Genomic DNA, 26,815 nt, shown 5'->3' with positions numbered 1-26,815 from the left:
AAATAATAATTAATAAAATGCCCACCCCCCACCAATGCTCTGCACTCGCACACACACATACACACACTGCATTCATTATATACACTGCATTCATACACACTGCACTGCATTCATTATACACACACTGCATACACACTGCACTGCATTCATTATATACACACTGCATTCATATACACACACTGTAAATAAATATTCAGTTAATATAATTTTTTTTAGGATCTAATTTTATTTAGAAATGTACCAGTAGCTGCTGCATTTCCCACCCTAGTCTTATACTCGAGTCAATAAGTTTTCCCAGTTTTTGGGGGTAAAATTAGGGGCCTCGGCTTATATTCGGGTCGGCTTATACTCGAGTATATACGGTATATTGTTCTACACACAACCTTCCCAAATGCATTTGGTTCCACACTATTTGCTTGGCTGTCCATAATCCTCAACCTGTAAAGAAATAGCAAAGGTTGTATAATATTTTTTGTCATAAACCTCCAGATTTTCAGCATGCCAATCTCGAGATCCAGGGATTAAAGAAGACATCAAATGTTAAGCCCAGGTTTCATTTTTTAGTGATCTAATGTTGATGACATTATCGACAGAAAATGTTTAAGATATTTTTGGATTGTGATCATGTTAAAGGAAATATACAACACCAATTCAAGTTCAGAAACCGTTATTAAATGAATAGGGTTTTTTGATTGACATGTAACTTCGTGAACAATAGATTCACCTTTACTTTATCTGGTTCCTAGTATGGATACATTTCAGACAGCTTTTCTATATAACTATATAACATTTTTTTCTAATTACGTAAAGACAGCTAAGACGCTAGCTGAGATTCTCAATTTTTATAAAGAAAATTATTGATTTAAGAAAGTATGGATCGTCTGTGTGTTATATTTTCTTAAACACTCGGTAGCTGTGTGCTATATTTAAGTTTATTGAATGTTTCTATATAATGTGTATTGCTCCTTGCTGTTTCAAAGTGCTGTGCAATCACTTTATGTAGTTTAAAATTTCTTTACACATCAACTTGACACTTGAGGCCTTGATTTAATTTTTTCAAATAATTTCATATTTTTGGATAAACTTTACAAATGATTTAGCTACAGAAGTCTCCATTAAAGTCCATGAGTTTTTTTTTGTAGGTAACTCTTGAAAGGTTTACCCAAAAATATTAATTAAAATCTTACCCAAAATTATTAAATTGAAGCCTCAGAAGTTGCATATGATTGGTTTTATTTACATTCACTTGCATATTGATTTGAGTATATGAATAGTGAATTTAAGGACACTTCTCTGTCTCTGCATTATAGGTTTTGATCTGGTCAAATGTGAAGATCCTGGAACACCAAACTATGGGTACAAAATCCGAGATGATGGTCACTATGCAGATACATCTATCTTGTATAGCTGCAATCCAGGATACACAATGCATGGCAACAGTATTTTGACCTGTCTAAGCGGAGACCGAAGAGTATGGGATAAGCCTCTTCCTACTTGTAATGGTAATACAAACAAATTAAATATATAAAAGTAAATAACACATAATTAAGGATTTATTCAGTCTAAATATTAGAGCTAGAAAACATATATGGACTTGATCAGAATTCACACTATAATAATTTGATAATTATCAACATATCGAATAATATATATTATGATTATCAAGGGTAAAAAAGCAAGTCAAGCCTCTCAAAGATGAATCCATTCTATTTGTTGTTAACCTTTTGATCTCGGAGTGTCAATCTCACGATCATGTGATTATTGTTGATGAGTTAATTTAAGCCTTTTTTTAAGCCAGCAATATGATAATATAATTAATGATGACAAATTAAGTTTAGCACAGATTTAAGTCACAACGAGTGTTTAACTTTAGAGGCATTAAGAACAATAAAAAACATTGTGACATTTCTTGAGAGTGACCATGTTGAAAATAGACAATTTCAGCCAAAATTCAAAAAAGCTAGTTAATTGAACATCAAGACTGAATTGTGATCAACCACAACTTCCCTTGTCCGTTCTAAAAAACGTACCATTTTCATTGTTAGACCCATAACATATATATTTTAATCTGAGCTGCAAATATGCTGGGTTTTTACATCATGTAATACATGATTAGCAGTAAAAAATGTGTTTTCAAACCAATGATGAATGGTTTAAAGTTTTATAGACAAGCAGTATTAGCATGAGTGTCTTTTATAATTACCCTCTTGATAAAACAGCACAGTAGGAAATGTAAATATTGCCTATTTTCTTCAAGAGGAATAATCCAGAAAGATGTTCTTTCCTCAATAGATAAATAACATGTTGTGATTTTGACAATTAATTATTAAAACGTGATCGCAATATTACTCTATAAAGCTGATTTCATAGACTACAATTTTACATTTTCTTTTTGAAGGAAAGAAAAACATTCATTTGTTTATGTTCTCTATATTTCAACATCTAAAATGCACTTCAAGCACCTAAATATGTAGTTTGGGTTACAAGTTACTTATGCTGCATGTTTATACATTATTTATAATTATTTTATAGTATTTATTCATTTGATATGTTCTGCTGATCATGCTCAACCTGTAGTGGTTCCTTTCTTTGTCCCAAAATTACTGCTGTAAAAAATGTCATAACTGGTTTCTGGAAGTTGTACATTTTTTTTATAGTAGAATGCTGGCAATTAAAAATATATACTTTAGGCCAATTATTCTGTGGGACTAACAATGTCTGTTAGTTTCTAAGAATGCATCATTCTTCAAAATGTTGTATTGTTCTCTTCTTGTCAATTTACTTCATCGGATAGATCAAACAGATGCATTTTGACCAAAGGTAACAAATGAGATAACTGAATCCATTTTGTGTGTGCTTTTCTAATGACATTTGATTACTAAATTCAATCTCTGTATTTGTATAAAAAAATATTTCAGTCTGCAAATTGTATATAACATAGTATGAAAATATAGTGACAAATATTATGCTGTACCATCTGAGAGAGAAATATGAAGCACTTTAAAGAGATACTCCCTTTACCGGTACAATGTTAAGGTATTTGATAGATTTGGCCTCATTGATAAGCTGTATTTTTTGCATGCTCAGCTCTTTAAAGATTTTGCATAAAACAAATAAACGTTTTGCAGAATACTGGACCTTAAACCTGCCACCTTAGCCAAGCCCACTCATGCCATAAATACTTCCTTATCAAAGGTATGTACTCAGCTCAGCCCCAAGAGCACTGAGTGAACTGTTTTTACTTTACAAGCTGGCTGCAGACAGTCAAAGACACTACAAACAGGTAGTGATACCTTTACTATATACTTCCTTCTGTGTCCTCTCCTAATGCATGTTGTTTTGTTGTTCAGATCATTCAGTGTTGTCAGTAGCTGAGCTTTGTGTTATATTTTCAATAAGGAAGTATTTTTCCGGAGTGAGGAGGTGTGGCTAAAGGGGCAGGCTTATGGTGACGTATTCTGCAAAACATTTATTTTGTGCAAAAAAAAAAAAAAGATGTTGGCATGCAAAACAAAAACAAAAAAACAAAAAAACATAATAATGAGGTCAAAAGCTATCATGTGCATTTAAGCTGTATCGGTGCCCAGATTGTCCTTTTAAGTGCTACTTCTATTTTTATTTTCAAATTGTATTTTATTGAGAAAGATTTTGTGTTTTGTGATAGGGGATACAGAAAGAAACACGGGGGGGGGGGGGTCACTACATTCCCATATTGGTGCATTGTAGTTCATTGGTCCATGAAACACAATAAAACACAGATATATAATAATAGAATTAACAAGGGTCTCTGATGTAAAGATATGACTTTGTTACACAATAAATTAAATGCATTTTTAGATACATTTTTCAGCTTTACCCTTTTTGAGAGTGTAATGTCATGATTCAATTCTTGTTAAAGTAATTGTGTTCGACACTAAATTGTGCATCAGAGGGACCTGTGAGCTTTATGGTTATAGTAAGAGTGGTGCGGTGTGGGCGTAAGAATAGAATAAGAAGAGTAGAGGGAGAGGAATTCAAATATTGTACCATTGTATGACTAGGTCAATCCTGTTGAATTCAGTTTAGGAGGTGTAGGCAATCTATGAAAACAAGGAAGAAAGAAATGCCCTGCCTCAGTAGAGACGGCATAGAGTTGAGCCCTCTTAGCATATTTCCCCATTTTTTGCTGTGTTACATTATAAGGTATTATATACCCAGTTAGTATGTTTAGTTATGATCTAACACCAAAGTATAGAAAAGAGAAACAAAGCCCCTTTGTAAAGTGAGTAACCCAAATAAAACGTAACATTTAATAAATATTGTATAAAAAATAAGTGAAAAAATATATAAAGTCAAATATGTAAAAGTTATCAGCAGAATAATTATAGCTTCTGCCTATATAAGGAGAAAAAAAATCCCCAAATTCCCTAAAGGTGCATAAAGCACATAGAGTAAGAATTTATTAATTCTGTATAAATAAATATTCAAAATAAGTAAATAGAAAAAATAATAATAATTAAAGTAAGAAAATAATATCTCACTGTCAAAAACAGTGGTAATTTGAAGCTTAAATCGAATACTGCAAGGGGTTGTTACAAGATTTGCAACAAATGTAACTGCAAGCTGGGAGCCACATATGTTGCTTGTCTACTAACCCAGAAGTGAGAGGATAACATAAATTGTAGCAAAACTTTGAGTCCTGCCAGAGATCGAGGTAGTTTTCAAGGAGAGAAAGTATAAATTGGAAAGACTAGCTTCCCTACTCTACTGTGCCTTCGAGGGCACCCCTTAAAAAAAGCTAGTAACCCCCTCCCCTCCTCTGAGTCAAACAGTTCCAGTACGTCAAACACAGAATGAAAAATAAAAGTCATAAATGATGAAATAGTGAAATAAAAGAAAAAATAATAAAATAAATCTTGTATGGGTGGTATTGTCTAATAGTGTCAAGGCATGTCCCCTTATCATCTGTACCAACCCCATACAAAGTAACGTCCCGACGCGCATTTTGCTGTTAAGGCTCTTCCAGGGAAGACCTTTACCCTCTCATGCTGGGGTAGCTTGAGCTGCTTTGTCTGCCGCCATGTCGAGGCCTGTCTGGTATCCTGCAAGGCGTTCTTCAGAGTTGGAGGCAGCTGCTTAAGTAGGAGGCTGCTTGTTTGCCGCGAAGCTAGCGCCCGTGTTCTGCCTTTCAGCTTACACCAGAAGTTGGCTAACAGTGCATCCAGCCTTTGCAGGAATCCAAGCTTAGGGTCAGTATTGTCGGGGAGACACGTGGCGTCTGCCATGATGGATGTCGCGCTGGGTCGTAGATAGTGTAGTGTTGCTGCGCATTGTGTTCCCTCCAGTCCAGGTTTGCCTCCCTGGGGTGGACCGCGATCACCCCCGACGGTCCAGGTGGGGGAGTAACGGGGCTCTATTTAGGCTTGAGTCGGCATTCCGTGGCACCAGACCGGGAGATCGGCCGCCTCTCCCGCCCGACACACGCTAGGCCTCATGCTGCGGGGACAGTAGCCAGTAGGCGTCAAGTGTCTCACAGACCGGGGTGTTAATTCCCAGCCCATTTGTGGGTCAAATAAGTTGAGTATTGTCGCCTAGTTCAGGTTTGTCAGGGTAAAAGTGCCTAAATCGCCCTGTTTGTTGAGGAGCTCTGCCAAAGCACGTCTGTCCTCCATGCGAGACAGCCCCCCCTCCCCTTTAATTTTTTTTAATATATCTACCTAATGCATTCAAAAATTGGTCAATTTCAGCCCCAGTCTGCATTGTCCTTTAAACTTTGCTAAAGAGTAGCAGTCTAAGAATAATGATAACATATTAGACTTATGCACCTTGATTAAATTTTGTTCAACCAAACCATTTTATTCGAAAATAGAAAATGTATGAGGATGCCTGAATTTTTATTCTATATATTTGTATTTACCTATATGATATAGTTATTGAATATATAAGTACAGTTTGTTTTTGTTTTTTACTGCTCATTCTTTTTTCCCTCTTACTTATCACTTTATCAACATGTAGTGACTGATTTTACCTGAACCACCAATATAATGTTTTTCCTTATCAATCATCTCTTTTGTTTTTGGTGCCACAGGCTGATTTCAGAATCCGAAATCAAAACAAACATGTTGAGCCATTGCGTGGCTCATTTGGTTTGCCATTCATGTATATTTTAGAACTAAATTTTGAGACTCGACTAATCATCCTATCAGTCCAAATTCACATGAATTGCAGTTGGAACCATAACAAATCTCCAAGTCTACATATGTGCATATTCTGTACATAGATGAACTGTGTATTGGCAAAGAGAAACAGTGGTTGCAAGTAGATGTTCATGGACAAATGGGCATAGAGTAGTTGGTAAAAAGAAAGAAAGTAATATAAGTTGAGGTTATAGCTACTTTAGCCAAACATTTTAAATTAACTTTGAATCCCTGATATTAGTATCACTAAGTGATTACAGAGAAGAACACGATGCATATGAAAGTATGGAAATAGTTTGAATAGCTTTGATAATAGTTAGTACATAGTTATTACTAGTTTAGGTATTTTAGTGTGAAATAAAAGGTTTAGAATATAGGCAAAACATTTAAAAAAAAATTATAATATAAAAATGGATGCAGCTTCAGAAAAAAAAAAAAAAGAAAATATTTTATTACAATATGAAACAGTATATCCAAGTATTGCAGTAGAATTTTATGATATATAGTATGTATTTCTAGCTAGCCTTTGCATTTCATGGAGCACAGCATCATCAGATATTCTATTCCTTTTTCCTGTACTGTGGAAAGTGAAGTTTTAATGTTATTCATTTATTTTAGTTAACTATTGCTACCCTGCACCCACTGCAACATTGATATTTTTCATGCGATTTCAAGATAAAAACTTTCATACTGAAAACCTGCAACATCTTTAAGTTGATAATACAGTTTAACTTGCCACAGAATGAAGGACAAATTGGACTAAATAACTAGCCTATGCGTTTGACTTTTTACTATATCATGTTTTATATGTTTGTAGCTGAATGCGGTGGAAGAATATATGCTGTTGCATCAGGACGCATTTTATCACCAGGTTATCCAGCACCCTATGAAAATAATTTTCACTGTACTTGGATTCTAGAGGCAGACCCTGGTAAAACAATTAGGTAATATATTACATTATAAAAACACTGTATTATGTTTTTCAGGGCAATGCTTAACCCCTTAAGGACACATGACATGTGTAACATGTCATGATTCCCTTTTATTGCAGAAGTTTGGTCCTTAAGGGGTTAAACTTTTCAATGTGTTTCACAACATTTGATTCCCATATGTGTTTTCCCCTTGTTACTTATTACATCATAATATTTCAGATTAATGCCTAAAAAAGGCTCAAAATATCCACTAATTTACTACCCATTGGTGAGTGGAAATTCAGCCTTGGAAAATGTGTCATGATCCTGCTTCCTCCTCCTTCCTGCGCTTGACAAATCTTAACAAAAGGCAGAGCTACCATTTGCCAAGCCTTGTCATCCCTTAGGAATCACCATTGACAGCTGAGGGGAATAATACTCTTTCTATGGATGATTCTGCAGTCTTGTGGGAACCTGCATAGGCCTCAGTGTTGTACTCTTGCATAGGGAAAAATCTACTGGCAGCTGGGAGAGACAAGTTTACAAACGTATAATTCACCTTCCCCTGCACACCTTGGCTACTACACTGCCAACCAACTTATGCAAAAAACAAAACAAAATGGTGACACAGCCACTTTGAAATGCTTCAACACATAGCCTGCATACCACCCGCACAGAGTGACAGATTTATAGTGGAAGGTAAGATGTTCTATACTCCTTAGACATGTAAATGTGCAGACACACTTAAAAAAGATACATAACAACATAGCGGTATATATTAATTAGTTCCATATGGTGCCTTATACCTTTTTCCCCTATCCTTAAAAAAGGAAAGCATTATAATGAGTTAGTCTGTCATGCGCATATGGGCATTAGAAATAATGAAAAAAAAAATGCAAGGCAATAGAATATCTTCAAAAAGTAACAAGTTGTTGTCATCATTATCATTAAAGTAATACTGTAGCATTATGAATACAACCCATCTTAGATTTAGCCCCACCCCCAAATCTAAATAAAAATAAAAACTGGAATAAAGGGCATTACTTTGGTGTCATGCTGATGCTTCTCTTTTGGCCAATCAGATGAGGACATAGAGGAGCAATGGGGACAATAAGCGCATGCACAGCCAGACCAGCCCTCCTCCAGTAAAATTGAGTTTAGCTGTAAGAACCAAGTTATCATTCCAGAAGGATAGACAGCCACTAGAGGGGTATTTAACTAGAGGAGTATGAATACATTGAAATCATTGCGTATCAACTAAACGGCAACGCAGCACTAAGAACGAAAGGACCTCTGTACCAGACCCACTTCATTGAGATTGAGTGGTCTGGGTGCCTTTAGTGGTCCTTTATTATTATTGTGCAATCTTCTAAAAATAATATAAAGAAAAAAACATGCAAAAAACAGCTATTTTTTTTTCTGGATAAAAATGCAAATGGCTGTCCAGAGTTGCACTATTATTGTTATTATTACTGCTATTTATATAGCGCCAACAGATTTCGTAGCGCTTTACAATATTATAAGAGGAGGGATTTAACTATAAATAGGACAATTATAAGAAAACTTACAGGAACGATAGTTTGAAGAGGACCCTGCTCAAACGAGCTTACAGTCTTTGTATACACAGAGGCATTGTATACACAGAGGATAGCCACATCTAACTCTGTTAAACCGTTAGAATGAAGAAGAGGTACAATTATGTACGTTGATGATCTCAAAAGGGAGGCTGATTGTTTTACCACCTAAAACTGTCTGGACAGTGTAAACTTGCACTCAAAAGGTTAATTAAGAAGTTCTAATAAAGCAATCCATATAATAAACTATGCAAAATACTGCCCATTGTATACATTGTGCCCACATGGCAATATTTTTATTTTGATTATGCATTATATTATATTATTACACACGATTTTCCAAACAATACATATTTTATTATTGCAAAACTTAATGTTTTTATATGCATTTTTTTCAGTCTACACTTTATTGTATTTGACACTGAAGTCTCACATGATATCCTAAAGGTATGGGATGGACCTGTAGACAGCAATGTTCTTCTAAAAGAATGGAGTGGCTCTTCCCTCCCTGAGGACATTCACAGCACATTCAACTCACTGACATTACAATTTGATAGTGATTTTTTCATCAGCAAGTCTGGGTTTTCCATACAATTTTCAAGTAAGTTTTGGACATTTATATTAACCTATTGTCTGCTTTATAAGCAAATGTGGGTGTTTGTGTCCTAATGAGCATCTACAATCAATTGTGTGCCAAAAGTTTGTATGCAGTTAACCTCTCACAATAAATGTCTTCATCTTTGAGACTGTCATTTTTAGATTTACAAATACAATTCATTTAAAGTGATGATGATGATGATGATGATGATGATGATGATGATGATGATGATGATGATGATATTGTATATTAAGGAATAGATGAAATATGTGCTGTTCTAAATTGGAAGTTACCAGTGCGTGTGCTTTTTTTATTTCTTCTCAATTTGATTTCTAATTTTAAACTACCGCTTCTCTGTTGTGGCATGCAAGTCATTCATTAAAGGGTTGTTGTCATTCCACTGCAGCACAACATGTAGAACACGAGGACATGAACTGACGAGTGCAATTATATTAATTGTAATCAAGCTACGTTTTTCATTAAAACTTAATTACTATTTAATCATGCATAAAAGCAAGGAAATTGAGCTTTGAGAAAAAAGTGACCCTTATTCTTTAGGTTTCTTTAACCAAAATATATATTATACTAAAGAATTTTCAAACATTCAAACCCATAACATCTGGATTCCTCCAATGTCCAGAATTTTATTGCAACTCTTTCTGTAGGTATTCATCTACTGAGAGAATAAAGTCAGTAAATTGCAGTAAATGTAAAACTAATTTGGAAACTTGATCAGAAATATCTGATTTAACCCCCCCCCCCCCCAAAAAAAAAACAAAAAACGATCAGTGTTGGTCCCAGCTTAGCAATTTAGTTTTCACTGTATTTCATATTTACAGGGTAATTTGCAAAACACCTGATTTATTACGGATGGACAAAATTCATTGAAAATGAGAATTCCAATCGTTATGGAAATTCTCATATTTACTAGAGCCAAATCTAGTTAGAATGGCCAAATTGACTGAATCTGCACCAATCAGCTGGATGCATTCAGTGGCGAGATTAAAATCAGTGCTTTTTGTAACTGAATGCTATACAAAGTATTGGATTCAAAATATTTATAAAGCACAATAAAAAGAAAATTTAATATAGGATGCATCCAGCAGAATGCAATTTTACAAATTATCTTGTGCTTGCATTTTGCAAGCAAGTGATAATTTGCATTACTATTTGCCTAAAGGCTTAACCATGTGGTGGCTGACCATTGCTTATGCAAAACAAACTTTAAAAAAAGCCTTAGGGGGTTAATATAATTGCCATATTATTATAAAGTAGGTGTTAAATCTTCCTTATTGTAACGCTTACATATATTGATATGGAGCACAACTGCAGATTTCTTAGGACTTAGATTGTTGAATAGGATACTTAGAAAATAGAATAGGAACTGAGTATTCAATTATGGATAATACAGGTACTGTTTCTTTAATTACTTCGCTGTTTGTTTAAACAGAGCAAGCAGCTTCTGACATACATGCAATCTGGCACATTGGAGTTGCAAGTTTTATGGAAACACAGGAGTTTAGAAATGAAGTTGAGCAGGAGTGATTCGTTTTGGAGTTAAAGATAGCAGGCCTGAAAGCAGGCTGTAGCATGAATGCTGAGCGGACTTTAGAGCAGGCTGTAGCAGGAATGCTTATCGGGCTTGAGAGCAGAAAAGCTCCTATTACAGATATAGAATTTGACTTAGCTTCCAAGGGTGAAAAATCAGGTTCCGGAGTTCTCCTCCGGGGAGGGAAGTTTCTCAGACAAGATGAGGAAGGTCCAGATACTAGCCGTGGTCGAGGAAAGGAGAAAGAAGGTATGTAGATTTCCAGTCCGGTTCGGTTCACAAGTAGAGGTTGCAGAGAATCTTTAGCCGGTTTGATTTCGCGGTAACGCTGTTCAATAATCCAGCGTCTTGTATCTGGCGCGGTCGCATTATGTAGCGTGGGGAGACTGCGTCAGAGAAGGGGGTGTGGCTAAGCTCCGTCAACCCGGAAGAGACAAGGAATTACCGGTAGTTAAGGCATGACACTTATGCTCCTAACTGCGTTGCAACAGGTGGGGGCATATATACTACACTTTAAAATCTAACGACTGGGCAAACATTAAAATCTAACAACTTTTTGTAAAGAACTATTTCCTCTGCGGTAAGCAAAACCACCTTTCTTCCAGTCTCAATGGATGAACTCTTGTCTGTTGCATATCCTAATATGGAACAAGTTAGCATATAGCTATTTTGTAGTGACCCTGTATATATTGAATAGTGTTATCATATCCTTTTTAAAAACAGGTGCCTACATTTTCACCGCACATTCAAAGTGGAGTCTTAATATTGAGTTATAAAGAGGCCAAATTATATTTTAGTCACATGAATTAATATAACTGTTTATACATGGTACCATCTTACTTGCTTTTGTAATGGCAGACCAGCTTTGCATACTGTTACCTAAATAGCTATCTGTATTTTTTTCCTAGTTCTTTCTATTTTATGTTTTCTAACATTACATTTATTGTATGTTTTTTTGGTTTTATTTATTCTAAATGTATGTCTTTCAATTTATTTTTAATGAATCTTATCTGCCACTTCCCTTCACCCATTTTTTTACAAATCCCTCTGTAGATAAGGTATATGTGTTCAGACTGTATTATCTTATCTAGCATTGTGTCATCTGCAGACACTGAAGGCATACCTTTAATGTTCAGGTATACGCCTTATTGGTAGTGGAATCAGGCACATCCTCGTTTACATATACCTAGAAATAAAATAACAAAATAATTTAAAGTGAAATATTTATCTTTTTATTTAAAAATTATATTAAGTTATATTTAACTTAAAAAATGAGCATATCTTGAATAAAGAGGTGATATATGATAAACTCAGACTCTGTTATTTAACAAATACCCTTTAGCCATATAAGCCTACATGAAACCAGTGATCCGTACCACAGTGAAACATATGTTCAGTGCCTTTTAATAAATTAAAAATGTTTTCCTCTGCAGGAGGATTGGAAGATAAAGTGCTAGGATTCATATTGCCATTGATTTTACTTTAGTTCTATCAAGATACATTGACAGTGGAGGTCATACTGTATATTGGTTTTGGTTCCGAAGTCAGAAACTTGTAACATCAATTATATGTTAGCATTGCTCATAATTGAGAACCATAGTTCCTCTTACAAGTAATACGGAAAGCCATCCTTGCAATCATAAGGAAAGGTCACAAGGAAAAGAAAACCTGTATGGTGTCTAATGAACACAAATTGGTACACAATACCCCTACTGAGTATTGTTTCTCATAGGTATGCTATAGCATATCATTTATGCATTAAATGAACATCTAAAAATAACGATTTAATCCCTCAAATATACATTATGTTTCATGTTTGCTAGAGTGCAATTTAAATGTCCTACCAATTACTACAAATATATACATTAAAGTGGAATTTATCAGCAGAGATGTTCCCCTCATTTTTCTACACGATGTAAACTGCATAGCAATGCTTGTAAAAGCATTTTTACTGTAAATTATGGAACTTAATGATTCATTAGGAAACCACACATGCATAAACACATTCAATTACCTCTGACACTGGCCTCTAAATATACAGTTGTGAGTATTTATAAAGTGGTGTATTCATGAGATCGGACTTTTCAACTGTGAAAAACGTCAGATAACTTATTTTCGAAAGATCTGGCTCTCACTCACATTTCCCACAAAGTTAACTTAAACTGATCCTTACAATCCTCATGTTAATGTTGATTAACTGTTAAATTGGCACTACAGTCACCAGAACAACTACAGTTTAATTAAGTTGTTCTGGTGTGTGTAGAATGCCCCTGCAAGCTTTTTAATAGAAACACTGCTTTTGGTGCTAACGTTCAACATCTCTATGCTATGCACGGAGGCGCTGAACGTTCCCCATAGAGATGTATTGAATCAATGCATCCTATGGGAAAGCATTGAATTTGGCTAAGATCATGACATTTGATAAACTCAGCAAAGGAGGCAGAGCGGGGCAGAGCTAGCTGGAAATAAGGTGAGTTTAATACTTTTTTAAAGGCACGAGAGAAGGCAGGCCACCAAAACGGTGCTTTTAAAACTATAGTGTCATGAATATGTGTTGTTTGTATTCCTGACACTATAGTATTCCTTTAAGTATTGATCTTTCACAGATATTTAAAGGATGTCAACTGTCTAGAAGCAGTCATTGATGGCAGCAGTCAAGAAAATAGACAGTGAGAGACACACCTAGGGAGAAAACAGTAGTAGCTAGTTGATTTGATATCCAGTCAAAGCCATAAACCCATTCCCATGATGAAACATCTAGATTTTCTTTGAGATTTTCTAATTTGATTGAGCTTGTTTAAATATTTCACATGATTTGAAAATGTTTTTTTTTTCTAGTGAAATGCTTTATAGAACCAATGTTCTCCAATATGCTAGTATGATGATAGATATAAGAAAAATATGTTTACTTTAACGGAAACACAAAATCAACACTGAATTGCAAAATGTAGGCTATGATAGTTGATTTAAAAAATAAATCTCAATCTCAGCTTCATTTTTATATTTTTAAATAACCTGGAATTGTTTTACAAAAAAAATGGGAGAAAACCCTTAACTGAAGCATCAAAATAAGACGAGTAATATTCACTGCTCACATGTCAACCTCCAGTTTGATAAGATTATAATCATTCATCACATAGCTGGCATGCAAAGCTGCATTTTTAAAATTCAAGCATGCAGAAGAACACCTTTTCTTGCATATATAATTTTGACATATTGGTGACAGTGTAGGTGGTTTCAGTGCATGTGTTATTTAACAGTACATCTTTCATGATAGATTCATTGCTACCATTCAATCAATACTTACATGTTATATGTAATTATGCATGATATATAATATATCACTATATACTTAACATGTTAAAATATAATAGTATACAGACTGTGTTTATGGGTGTTATAGCTATTGAAGACTGGTATAAGCAAAGAGCAGGCTCTTTGAAAAGCATACATAACTACGATCGCAGAAATACTATTGAGCCTGGGCAGCATGCAATGTAATAATAACAAACTAAAAGTTAACACTTGTCAGGTTTATTATGGCCAGAAAGGGATCTCTAGATGTAATTCTGTTGTCAGTTTTCAGTGTTAGAACACCAATAACAGCTGTTCTGTGAATTTCTGTTCATGGTTAAGGAAATCTACACCATTTTGTTTCACAAACTAACTCAGTCTCTTTGCTCTTCCAGCTGGATCTTAATGTATGTACTGGTGCAAACTCTCTATTTTGCAAGAGTTGACTGTAGCCAAAACATTTTTTCATAGTTTTGTAGATTAATAGTTCTACCTAAAAGTACAATAATTAATATCTATTAGAATTGAGCATTTGGTTTTATCCAAATCCAAATTTGTCTGAATTTGTGCTGTACAGCTCTTTGGCGAATTCCATAAATCTGAAGTGCCATCCGGATGTAAAACTGAGCAAACAACAATTCAATGCCTAAATGAATTTGGATGCTTCCAGATTAGGTGTTATGCCCATGGTGCCATAAAAAGTGATAATTGAGAAGAAGAAAAATATGATTATTTGCAAGCTGAGAGTAAATTATTTACAGAACAAGATGTGAGCAGGAAACAAGGAGGAACAGTAAAAAAAGCTATATTTATATATTCTATATTTAATACATATATAATAAATATTTTGATATATCTAATACTGGTCCTCCTCTTTTTCCCTCTTTCTGTTACTCTTTCTCATTTGATATGTGAACCATATTGTGAGAAGATGAACCTATCATTGTAGTGCAATTGTACTGATTGGCCCATTTTCGCCCCTGTTATGTTCATGTACTTTCCCATCAACCATCACATGAACGAACGTCGGATGAGCTGAACAAATTTTTAATTTCAGAAAAAGTGATTTGGCCAAACCAAAAAACATCTATTTAACTTTAATCACATTGTAAAAGGAAGTAAAATATTTTAGATTAGTATAGAATTTTTTTTTTTTCTAATAGCTTATGTTTATGTTTTCCTCTCATTTTGATCTTGTTGTTATTCTTATAATAATCTCATAATAATTTTCAGTTAAAAAGAATGTAAGAAAGATAGTTAGTAGAAATAGAGTAACGCGCGGTCGGTCATGGGAGTGGAGCGTGACGCGACGTAAGCGCACGCACCAGGAGGTGGAGCTCAGGGGGGGCAACGAAACGGCGAGGAAGATGCAGCCACGAGGGAATGGTGTCTAACCCAGCGGTAACATATTGTTTTCGGACGCAAGGAACACGGGCAACCGGCTGGTAAAAGGATGATAAACGCATAAATGCATCCTGAAGAATACTGACTCAGTGACCTTTATCCTGGGATTAGCAGAATGAACTGCAAGTATAAAGATCTGTACTCAATATAACTGAACTCAATATAACTGAACTGTATGCTTTCAACTGACCCCAATTGATCTTATATTCATATAAAAAAATAAATAAGATGGGATATTAAGCTAAAAGGGGTAAATAAAAAAGTAAGGGATAGTAGAAAAAGGAAGAAAAAAGAAGGGGGAAAAAAGGGGGAGAAAGGAGAAAAATGAAAAAAAAGGTCTATGATAAAAAGAAAATCGAATTGCTTAAAAGATAAAAAAGAGAGAAGAGAAAGAAAGGAAAAATCCTAAATCTTAAAGCTGTTCATTATCAGCACAAATGGCTATGCCAAAGATTCATAAAAAAAAAACAAGGAGGTCAAAAAAGATAATAAAAATGAAAATTATTCCTCTACCTTTTTCTCTCCACAAAATAAGCAGGGTAGAGAAACATATTTTATAAATTAATCAATATCTGAGGAAAAAAGAAATTCTATAAATCTTCAAGACTTTATAAGGAACAGTTTGGATAGTCAAACGGAAATTTTCAGAAAAGAATTGGAAAATAGTACTGCTCAAATGACAAATCGAATGGAAGAAATAAATATGAAGATAGTTAAAGTTGAAGAAAACAAGAACAAATAACAAATCATTTCAAATTAATTACAGAAGAACAAAGCAAGATGCAGACAGAAATAGGAAATCTAGAAGACCGATTAAATCAGATTGAAGAAAGAATGAGAGCGAGAAACATAAGAATAAAAAACATACCTGAATCAATTTCCTATGAGAAAATTAAACATACTTAATAGATCTCTTTGCAGCTTTAGACTTACAACTACAAGTTCCGTCAGTATGTATGGAAAATATATATAGAATTAGAAAACCTCAAGGTATTCAAAATGCTTTCCCCATTTTCAGAAAATGACAAATTCAAAGATATTCAGATTTATCAAGACATTTCTAGAGCAGTAAGAATGGAGAGAAAAAAATATGTTGATGCGCTGAAACCATTGAAGGAAAGAGACATTGGTTATCGATGGGGTCCAGGTAAAGCCATCACACTAAATTGGAATGACACGAGAAGAGTATTCATGAATCCCAAGGATTTAGAAGATTGGACAACACAACAATTTAAAAAATGAGACTAGAAAGAGAACAAAGAACAGTCAGAATAATATTTTTTTTGGGGGGTGAGCACGGGGGTGGGACTGGGAAGAGGGTGTGCCTATGTGTCTAATTGGATATAATGAGAGGAAAATTGTATATAGGGTGGGATGTGTTCACATAAGGTGTGTCTATATGGTTAATTGGATATAATTAGAGAAAAAAGGTAATTTATAATGCATAAGGGGGGAGCTAGGTAAATATATATATATATATATATATATATATATATATATATATATATATATATATATATATAAATATTGGGATCTCTTTAGAGAAGTAGCAACTTTATAATAAGAGGGTTAACAGACAGTTGGAAAAGGATGTCCCCGATCATTATATTTTATCACAAAACATAGGTTTTTGGAAAAACATATATAAAAGGGTGCACTATATATGCACTATAAACATATATAAAAGGGTGTAGATAATAGGGTAATAGAAAATTTAATAGGGGTAAGAAAAATTGTTTATATCTGTACACAATATTAAGCTTAAGATGGTAGATACGCAAAATATTTATGTAATTAGTCACTATTAATGAGGGAAAAGGAAGGAGTAAGAGGGTATGAACAAGTAGATTTAACTGATTTATAATTGAAACGTATGATAAACCGCACATAAGTGACACTCAAATTGGGACATGAATGAAGGTAAAATAATATGAATAATTACTTAAAATGAGATGTATAATATATTTCACGAGATGGAAAGGAAGAATATGGTGGGAATTTGTAAGGGAAGGGGAATTCGCTATTTGGAGAAACAGAATGTATAATAGTACGTATAGAATGGTATGATCACTATTTTCTAATTTAAAAGCTAGTTTTCGAATTAGTAATAAATAAAAAGATTTACACTAGATAAAAGATAAAATAGGTATAAGGAAATGGGAAGGAATGAGTACCTATAGTAGAAATAATTATGCACATTGTTAAGATAAGGATGGAATATATGTAAATACTTTTCTTTATTTTTTTGTTTATATTTTGTTCCTGGGTTAATATGATGAATATAGGATTATACAAACCAGCTTTGATTGCCCCCTAAGAGCTTCCACTTTAAGGTCCGGTATAGACTTTAGCCCTAGACAATACACAATATTGTCAAGGCTTACAGAGTGAGGAGATATTTTGTCACCTCAATAGTAAGTATGAGTGAGTATGGGTCTCTTTGTATTATGAGAGCTCAGATGTGTGTGATTGATGTGGGAGGGAGGGCAGCAGAAATAGGGGTAACATGACAAAGAATAAGATCTGGAGTGTATTTCACTAAATGTTCAGAGGCTAACTACCCCATATAAAAGAATTATGTTGAAGGAACTACTCAAAAAAAAAGGAATAGATATAGCGATGTTGCAAGAGACACATTGGAATAAAATAGACAAGATCAGGTGGAAATATGAGGGATTTGAAATAATTTCTCAAGCGTCTTTAAATAAGAAAAAAAAAGAGGAGTGGCTATAATTCACTCGAAAAGAATAAATAAAGAAGTTATATATGAAGACGTTGATACAGAGGGTCGATATCAGATATTAATATGTAAGATGGATGAGAAAGTCTATACTCTGGTAAATATATATCTACCAAATGTATTACCAACTAAATATTTTAAAATGATTATGGAAAAAGTAGATAAGGTTAAAATAGGTTTACTAGTAATCTCAGAAGATTTCATTTGTGTGTTAGACACAGACTTAGACAAAAAAACAAAAAATAATAAGTCAATAACTAAACATCTGATAAACCAAGCCAGGGTACTGAGAAACATTCTTCAAGAAAACAACTTATTAGACATATGGAGGGTATATAATCCAGAAGAAAGAGAATATACGCATATTTCAAAAATTTGATCAAAGCTGGTTGATCAAATAAAAGATATACACATAGAAGAGAATATATGGTCAGACCATAGCTATATTATTTTTAATATATAAGATGATAAAAAATTTAGATCTAATACGACCTGGCTCTTGGATGATAGTATTTTGAACAATGAGATTGATCAAATACAAATTGGGACATTGATTCAATGGTATTTTAAAGAGAACAACTCGAAAGAACTTTAGGCAGCAACAATATGGTGTGCATTTAAAGCGGTTGTACGGGGGTATTTGATTAAACTAAAAAAAAAGATTCAGAGAGAAAGAGGTCAGACCAGAGAAAAATTATATATAAATTACTACCTGCTGGCTAGAAGAAACAAAAGAATACTTACTAATGATTCACTTAAACAACTATCAGAAATTACATTGAAAATAGAATAAATAGAAAGAGAACAAATAGAAAAAAATATGGAGAGGATGAAAATACATTTCTATTATGACAATAATAAAATTAATAAATGGTTAACTAAAAAACTTAAGAAAACAAATGGCAAGAATGGGATTAGCAGTATCAGAAAGGATTTAATACTTTGCAAAAAAAAAAACAGAAAGTATCGCCAAAGCTTTTCAAATATATTATGAAAAACTGTACAATATACCAAATCATCCAAGAGAGGAGATTATAAATGATTATTTGAGGGAAATACATTTTCCAAAGCTTTTGGAGGAACAAAAAAAAAATGTTAAATGCTCCCCTCCAAAGGATGGAATTTATAGCTGCTATTAAGAAACTGGTGAGATATAAAACTCCTGGCCCCGATGGTCTGACTAATAGATTTTATAAAATAACCGAAGATATTCTGGCTGAACATTTAACTAATACATATAATGAAATCTCATTGAAAGGTATAGGCCCTAAATAATTATTATATGCAAATATAATCCCAATATATAAAAAAGATAAGGATCCTCAAGAACCAAAGAATTACCGTCCAATTTCACTTATTAATGTGGACTCCAAATGATTTTCATCGATATTGGCAGACAGGCTAAAACGAATAGTTATGGATTTGGTAGACAGAGATCAGATAGGGTTCATCCCCACTAGACAAGCGATTACTAATATAAGAAGATTGATTAATGTACTAGATTGGGGTGAAAGAACTCGGATTCCCCTCCTGACCCTGTCATTGGATGCAGAAAAGGCCTTTGACAGGGTCGGGTGAGGATTTATGTTCGGGGTTCTGAAGGCAATGGGCATAAATGGCTGGATGTTGACAGCGATAGGGTCTATATATCAAAACCCAATGGCGAGAGCGGTAGGAATAGATTTATGCTCAGATTGGTTTCCATTAAAAAATGTCACCTGTCAAGGGTGCCCGTTGTCACCAATATTATATATCCTATCCATGGAGGTTCTTGCAATTAGAATTATAGAAAACCTTGATATTAAAGGGGTACCAACCCCTGAAAGAGATTTAAAAATGAGCATGTATGCTGATGACACTATCTTAACTCTCACAGATCCAATTAGATCAGTCAAAAACCTAATGAAGGAAATAGAACTATACAGTAATATTTCAAATTATAAGATAAACATAGAAAAAACTACAGTGATGTTTAAAAATTGTAAAAAAGAGTGGAAGGATGAAATTATAAAGCATTATGGTTTTATGGATGATAATGGTAGCTTTGAATATCTGGGAGTATTAATATCAGATAATATAGAAAAAATGGTAGAGATTAATTTTACAAGGCTATTGAAATCCACTGGTATATCGTTAAAAAAATGGAATCATGGGGCGGAGCCAAGCACCCGAGCAGAGTGGCCGCACTGAGACAGAGCTCCGGGTATTAACCGTCAAAATTACACTTTGGAGAGCCCAAAATGCAAAATTGGGGACCCCAGAACAAGTACCTGCTATCCCAGCACCGCAATGGGTAGAAAACTCAAAAAACTGAAGCAGGACAAGCCGCGACAAGGTCTGAATATCGGAGACCTTCTGCGCCAAGCAAACAACGCGGTGGGACATAAAATGGCCGCGCGCCCTGAGGCCTACTCTGAGTACTCCGATGATTTCTCCCTTGAGGATGACATAGAAGCTCTGCCGATAATAAAGCCGCCGGATCCGGTAATTCGGAGCCCAGACAAAGCACCTGTTACCACAGAGGTGCTTAAATCCCTCCTAGTGGACCTTCAACAGACCATATTGTCGGACCTGGCGACGATCCGCACAGATATCAAAGGCCTATCAAGCAGGCTAGGGGTGCAGGAAGCTACTACGGGGGAACACGCAACACAAATCGCCTCCCTGCAACAAGCAATAATGGGCCTGCAAAAACAGAACGATGCCCACAACCGTCGCTTTGCAGAAATGGAGGATCTTAGGCGCAAAAAGAATATAAAAATACGAGGTATAAGCGAAGACATGCCAGCAGCGGAACTACCGCACTTCATTAGGCGACTACTGGCAGCGCTCCTGACCCCAAGACAGAGCAAGGTAATGGAGTTGGAAGGATTATTCCGCATTCCCAAGCCACCCAAGGCCCCAGCCGACGCACCACGAGATCTGATAGTCCGCTTTCGGAGCGAGGGAGATGGGAGGGCAGTCCTCGATGCCATAAAAGATCGCACACCTTACCAGTTTGAGAACATGTCACTTACAGTGTACTCAGACCTCTCAGGAAGCACTCTGGCATGGAGGAGATCCTTACTGCCCTTCACGTCCCTGCTGAGACAACACCATCTCCAATACCGGTGGCGCACGGCACACACCCTCATGGTGCTCAGGGACGAAGACAGATGGATCGTACACGACCTAGAGGAAGCCAAGGCTCTACTGCCGTCCCTGAATATACCGCAGAACTCTCAGGCTCCCACGGGAACCCGGGCAAAGGATAAGGCACCTCCTCAGTGGAACCCGGCTACGGCACAACCCTTTGTTCCTCAGCGGTCCAAGCAAGGGCGATCCACAGTGGACTCTACCTGAATACCTCTCCACATGGACACATAATAGTTGTCCACCACTCTTAATCTTTTTGGTTGCTTTTTAGTTTTCTTTGGGACTATAATTTGACTTGCGGTTCAGGCAATCAGCCTGATAATATTTATCACCCTCAGCTCGAATGGTCCTACAGACCGACCCACACCCCCCCCACCTTTATTTACTGACATCGTCGACTGTTATAATATTTTATTTTAGAGGCGCACAAACGTTATGGCTTCCCAACTAAGCACTACTATGATTAGGCATCCCAGTTCTCACTCTGAATCTCCCAACTCACCGTATACTGCCTGATAGCACAGAGAATGAGGAGGCCATAGATGCTTTTGATTACAAAAGAGGCACATATATTTTACTTGTATAATATTGAATACATTTTATACTTACACGTACAGACCCACAAGTTAGAAAATATTTACTGAGTCCCCCCCATCCCTAGCTAGCCTCACCGATGTGTACTAATCAGTATGTAAAGTTTTAACATGTTTGTTGAGCAAGTTTTTTCCTATACTTTACTTTTGTCTCTTGCAAAAAAAAAAAAAACGGTGCATGACCTCATATCTTTTTACACCATGCAATGTATACTGTTACTGTCTATGTGAAACGCCAATTAATGTTTTATTGACTATTTCGCACCAAGAAAATAAAGAATTAAAAAAAAAAAATGGAATCATTTGTTTTTTAGTTGGATGGGAAGGATAAACATAATAAATGCGTATATAGTTCCAAGATGGACCTACTTTTTTAGAATGGTGCCGTTGGAAGTTCCTGTACCATGGCTAGAGATAATACAAAGGCTAGTTAAGAATTTTATTTGGAAGGGGAAAAAGCCTCGGATTAGCTTAGACCAATTAACGAACACCATAGGGCAAGGAGGGGTTAACTTCCCAAATATTATAAGTCATTATGAAGCCACTGTTATATATCATACCCAGTTATTGGGCAAAAAAGATTCTGAAAAAAACTGGCTGGTTTGGACTTGAGACCCAATCATTAAAAAGGAAGGAACTACTTACATATCTTTGGCAACCCAAGAATACTGGAAATGAAGTTAAAAATACAATACTAAAACATTTATTTAATAATTGGTTCAAGTTAAGGAAAAAACTAAAAATTTGGGGAAATATTTTTGGCTTTATGGAGATAGAATTACTGGAAGCCCTAATGCCTGACTTAAAAATAGATTCTTGGAAAGATCGGAATATTCAGATCCTGGATGATATAATAATAAGGGACAAAATGAAAGATTTTTTAACTTTGTCTAAAGAATTTGGCCTTTCTCAAGTAGAGGCCTATCGCTATTTAAGAAGAAAATCTTTTGTAGGGAAATCTCTTGACAAGGGTAATACAACGATTAGTGGCCTTATAAAGCAAATTTTTGGAAGCGAAAGTCCCAGGAAAAATATGGCTAATTGTTATGCTTTGATAAGATCGACTCCAAAAGATATAATGTCTAAGCAAATAAAAAGATGGGAAAAGTAATGTAATTTAAAAATTGATTTCAAGATATGGGGCAATATGATGCTAAAGCTAAAAAAAATATATCCATAATACGGTATTGTTTGAGACGCACTATAAAATATGCTGGTATCTAGTGCCAAGTAGATTAAACAGAATTGACCATAATGAGTCTGACATTTGTTGGAGATGTGGGAGTGAAACTGGAAGCTTTATCCATATTTAGTGGAGCTGTAAATTAATTAAGAAACTATGGGATGAGGTTTTTAGAAGATTAGATGAATGGGATAAAATTCTGATAGAACAATCTCCTGCTATGACGCTTCTACATCTTCACTGGCCTGATTTACCAGTATACCAACAATTTTTGACTCTACATTCTTTCATGGCAGTGAAGATGTTGATAGCCCGAAGATGGAAAAATTCTGAGGTAATTGATTGTAGACATTGGGAGAAACAGTTTAAGTCTCAGATTAAGAATGAGATAGGTATTTACAGGAGGAAAGATAATGGACAAAAATACAAGATGGGGAAAAAAAGTGTCTACAAATCATAGAAACTTAAGAGTAGTCTCATTAATTCACTTTGGATTTAAGAAAAGTTTATAGAGTAAGAAATATATAATATACCCTATGTATTCTGTATCCTAAACCCACTCTGTATGTCATAAGAATGATGTATGGTAGAAGTAAGTGCAGAGATTGAATGTTTGCTATTTATTGTTGCTTTTGTATTCTTGTATGAGATATGTGTAACTTATTTTTTGTCTAAAATCAAATAAAAATGTATAAAGAAAAAAAAGAAAGATAGTTAGTAAGAGCAGGTGGAATTAAATAGTAATGAGCAGATGGATTCAAAAGCCTTTCTGTCTTTCTATATGGGTGGGTTGGATTTAATGACCAGCAAAAGTTAAGTACACATATGAAAATGCATTCAGTTTGCAGTGTGCAATATAATGACGGAGCCAAATTGTTTATGAACTTAAATTACCGGGTAATTGTAACAGAGCTTATAGAAAATAAGAGGGATGCAATTTTGCACCTGCACTGGATACATTTAATAGAATTATTTGTTACATGTTAAATTAAAATAAAAAAAAATATGTTGTGCTTTACAGTTCTCCACCTTCGACTTTTGTTTATATTAAAGAATATGTATTTCAACAAGCAATCAATATTTTCTGGATTTCCATTAGTTCTACAATTGTATTGATTTGTGCCTATCAGAGATATAAAAATGTTTGTATTTTATGCTTGGCATGTAATATAACAAATTACAGATATACAGATTAATTATATTTATTGTATTTTTTTCCTATAGTTAATACAATTCCTATTGCATGGAATGCTGGCATCATGTATGTTAATAATTGTAGGTATATGTACAAATGTGTATATTTATTGGGTTACTGCAATAATCATAACCACTTCAGTCTGCTATAATGGTTATGATGCGAGGATTACCGTGGCCGTTTCCCCGGTAATTGAGCAAATCGATGAGCAATGATTTAGCCTTTTACCCTGGTCCCTGTCTGGCTCATTTGATCCCTGGTGGTCTGGTGACATGCTTCAAACTTCTGCAGGTAGAACACTGGCTGAGAGCATCAGCTTTTCGCTGTCAGCCAATGACTGACATTCTGTCCCAGGCTTTTCTAGACTGACTTAAAACGCCCCAATGATGCTGCCAGAAGATAAAGATACATGGCCAGCAGTTAAGGGTATCTGTGTATGCAGTGTTTCAAAGCAAACCACTATAGACTCCAGGCACCATGACCACTTCAAATCACCAAAGTGGCCATGGTTCTTGGAGTAACTCTTTAAGGTCTATAAAGTTGTTATTATATGTGCTTTGTGGTAATTTACTTATATACTTGCATTATTGTTGATGAAAGACATCATGTATATAATTTATCTTTTTTTCAGCTTCTGTTGCATCAACATGTAATGACCCTGGAATACCTCAGAATGGCTCCAGATATGGAGATAGCAAGGAGCCTGGAGACACGATAACTTTTCAGTGTGATCCTGGATATCAGCTTCAAGGGGAAGACAGAATCACATGTGTACAACTAAATAATCGATTTTTTTGGCAGCCAGATCCACCAACTTGCATAGGTAATGTTATAAAAATGAAAAGCATGTTTTATAAATGTAATATGAGATTCTTGTACTGTTTGACTGCACCACTGGATGAAAAAGGACCTTGAATGATGAATGCATAATTTTAAGAATGAAGAACCTATGAAAATGCATATTTTTTTGATTCCACTGAAAATAACCCACCTTGTATCCAGCTCAGTTGCACATACATCCAATAATAAGACTAACCAGCAATAATAATAATACAATTATTTATATGTATTTACTGTTTGCATTTAAGGGATACTATAGTCACCAAAACAACTTTAGCTTAATGAAACAGTTTTGGTGTATAGAACATGCCCCTGCAGTCTCACTGCTCAATTATCTGCTCTTTAGAAGTTAAATCACTTTGTTAATGCAGCCCTGGCCACACTTACCCTAGATGTGGCTTACACAGTCTTCTAAATACTTCCTGGAAAGTGAGTGTCACAGCAAGGGTGCATAATTCATTGTTGCACTATGGAATATTGTCATTTATTGTAATATGTGCAGTGCATAGATAAACTAGCTGCTTGGTAGAGGTGGTATTATCAATTCCAACAGGTGTTAATTTGATTGTATGGGAGGGAAGAAGGTTTACAGCCTAAATTCCACTTTGAAGCTGGGACCCCAACAGAGCTACTCTGTAAAATGTGAGAAGTCACACATAAGAGGCATGGAAATCTGGTTTAAATATAAATGAACTCTCTAATTTGACATATGTCTAGATTCCCTCTTAGATAGGGGATCCTTTGATATGTTTATGGCGAGTAGCCTTGTGTTCCAGTATCATATCCAAAAGAAACATTAGTACTTACCTACAGATTAATAATTAAGCCTTATTTTTATCATATTTAGAATGGGACAAGCACAGTCTTCTAATCAAGCCTAAACATGGGTGGCGTAACCTATGCTGTTGGGCGGGATTGTGATGTCTGCTATATTGGTCCACAAGTAAGAAGTGTGACATAACTATGGAATTGAAAAATGGTAACACATTCATAGATGCAATTATTATTTTTGTGGCAAGACATGAGAGGAGATAGAACCAAATGTTTCTATTTGGATTGATGTTGACTGGAAAACAAGGGGGTGTTCACTTATTGTCTATAGGTACGCCTTATCTTCACCTTTGGGCCAGGCTTGGTAATCGACAGGGTATATATCCAATGATAGTTTAGGCTACTCATCAGCTCACCTCCCCACGGAATTTCGGAACTATGTATGTGAGATGTTTGTGTTTGTGGTTCATGGGTATTGAGGGTTTGTGACCCGGATATACCCCATCTTCCTGGGTTTTCCATTTTTACAGCATTTAGAATATTTCCTCACTCTTATCTATATAGAGTTTTTTTTTATGTTCTAGGGCTTTTCCTCTAAGATACGGTTGGAGATGATGCTTAACATGTGGAATTGGAGTATCCCCTTAATTTAGGATTACGGGGGGATTGGTGAGGAAGTTGGGCAGATGGGGGAAGGGTGCAGGTTATTATTTGTAATTTGGGTTTATCACTATATTAAGATAGTATGTATTGACAGATTGACTGTTGTATATGCTTTGTTTATCCTTTTTGTGTAACCCGCATCAAGCCAATACCTATGTTGAGTGTAATGTATGCAATTGACTTTTTTAT

General features: G+C 35.1%; 1 protein-coding gene across 1 annotated transcript in view; it reads left to right on the top strand.

Annotated features, from left to right (window-relative positions):
- Window positions 1-26,815, top strand: part of CSMD1 (CUB and Sushi multiple domains 1) — a 1,854,468-nt gene that overhangs the window by 1,501,472 nt on the left and 326,181 nt on the right. Inside the window, exons 24-27 of the mRNA XM_063441118.1 lie at window positions 1,311-1,502; window positions 6,994-7,120; window positions 9,060-9,262; window positions 24,984-25,175. Coding sequence (XP_063297188.1) covers window positions 1,311-1,502; window positions 6,994-7,120; window positions 9,060-9,262; window positions 24,984-25,175 — 714 coding nt within the window. The remainder of the gene's footprint in view (window positions 1-1,310; window positions 1,503-6,993; window positions 7,121-9,059; window positions 9,263-24,983; window positions 25,176-26,815) is intronic.

This window comes from Pelobates fuscus, chromosome 2 (assembly GCF_036172605.1).
Source record: "Pelobates fuscus isolate aPelFus1 chromosome 2, aPelFus1.pri, whole genome shotgun sequence".
Classification (NCBI taxonomy): domain Eukaryota; kingdom Metazoa; phylum Chordata; class Amphibia; order Anura; family Pelobatidae; genus Pelobates; species Pelobates fuscus.
This window is presented reverse-complemented; position numbering and strand designations above follow the sequence as displayed.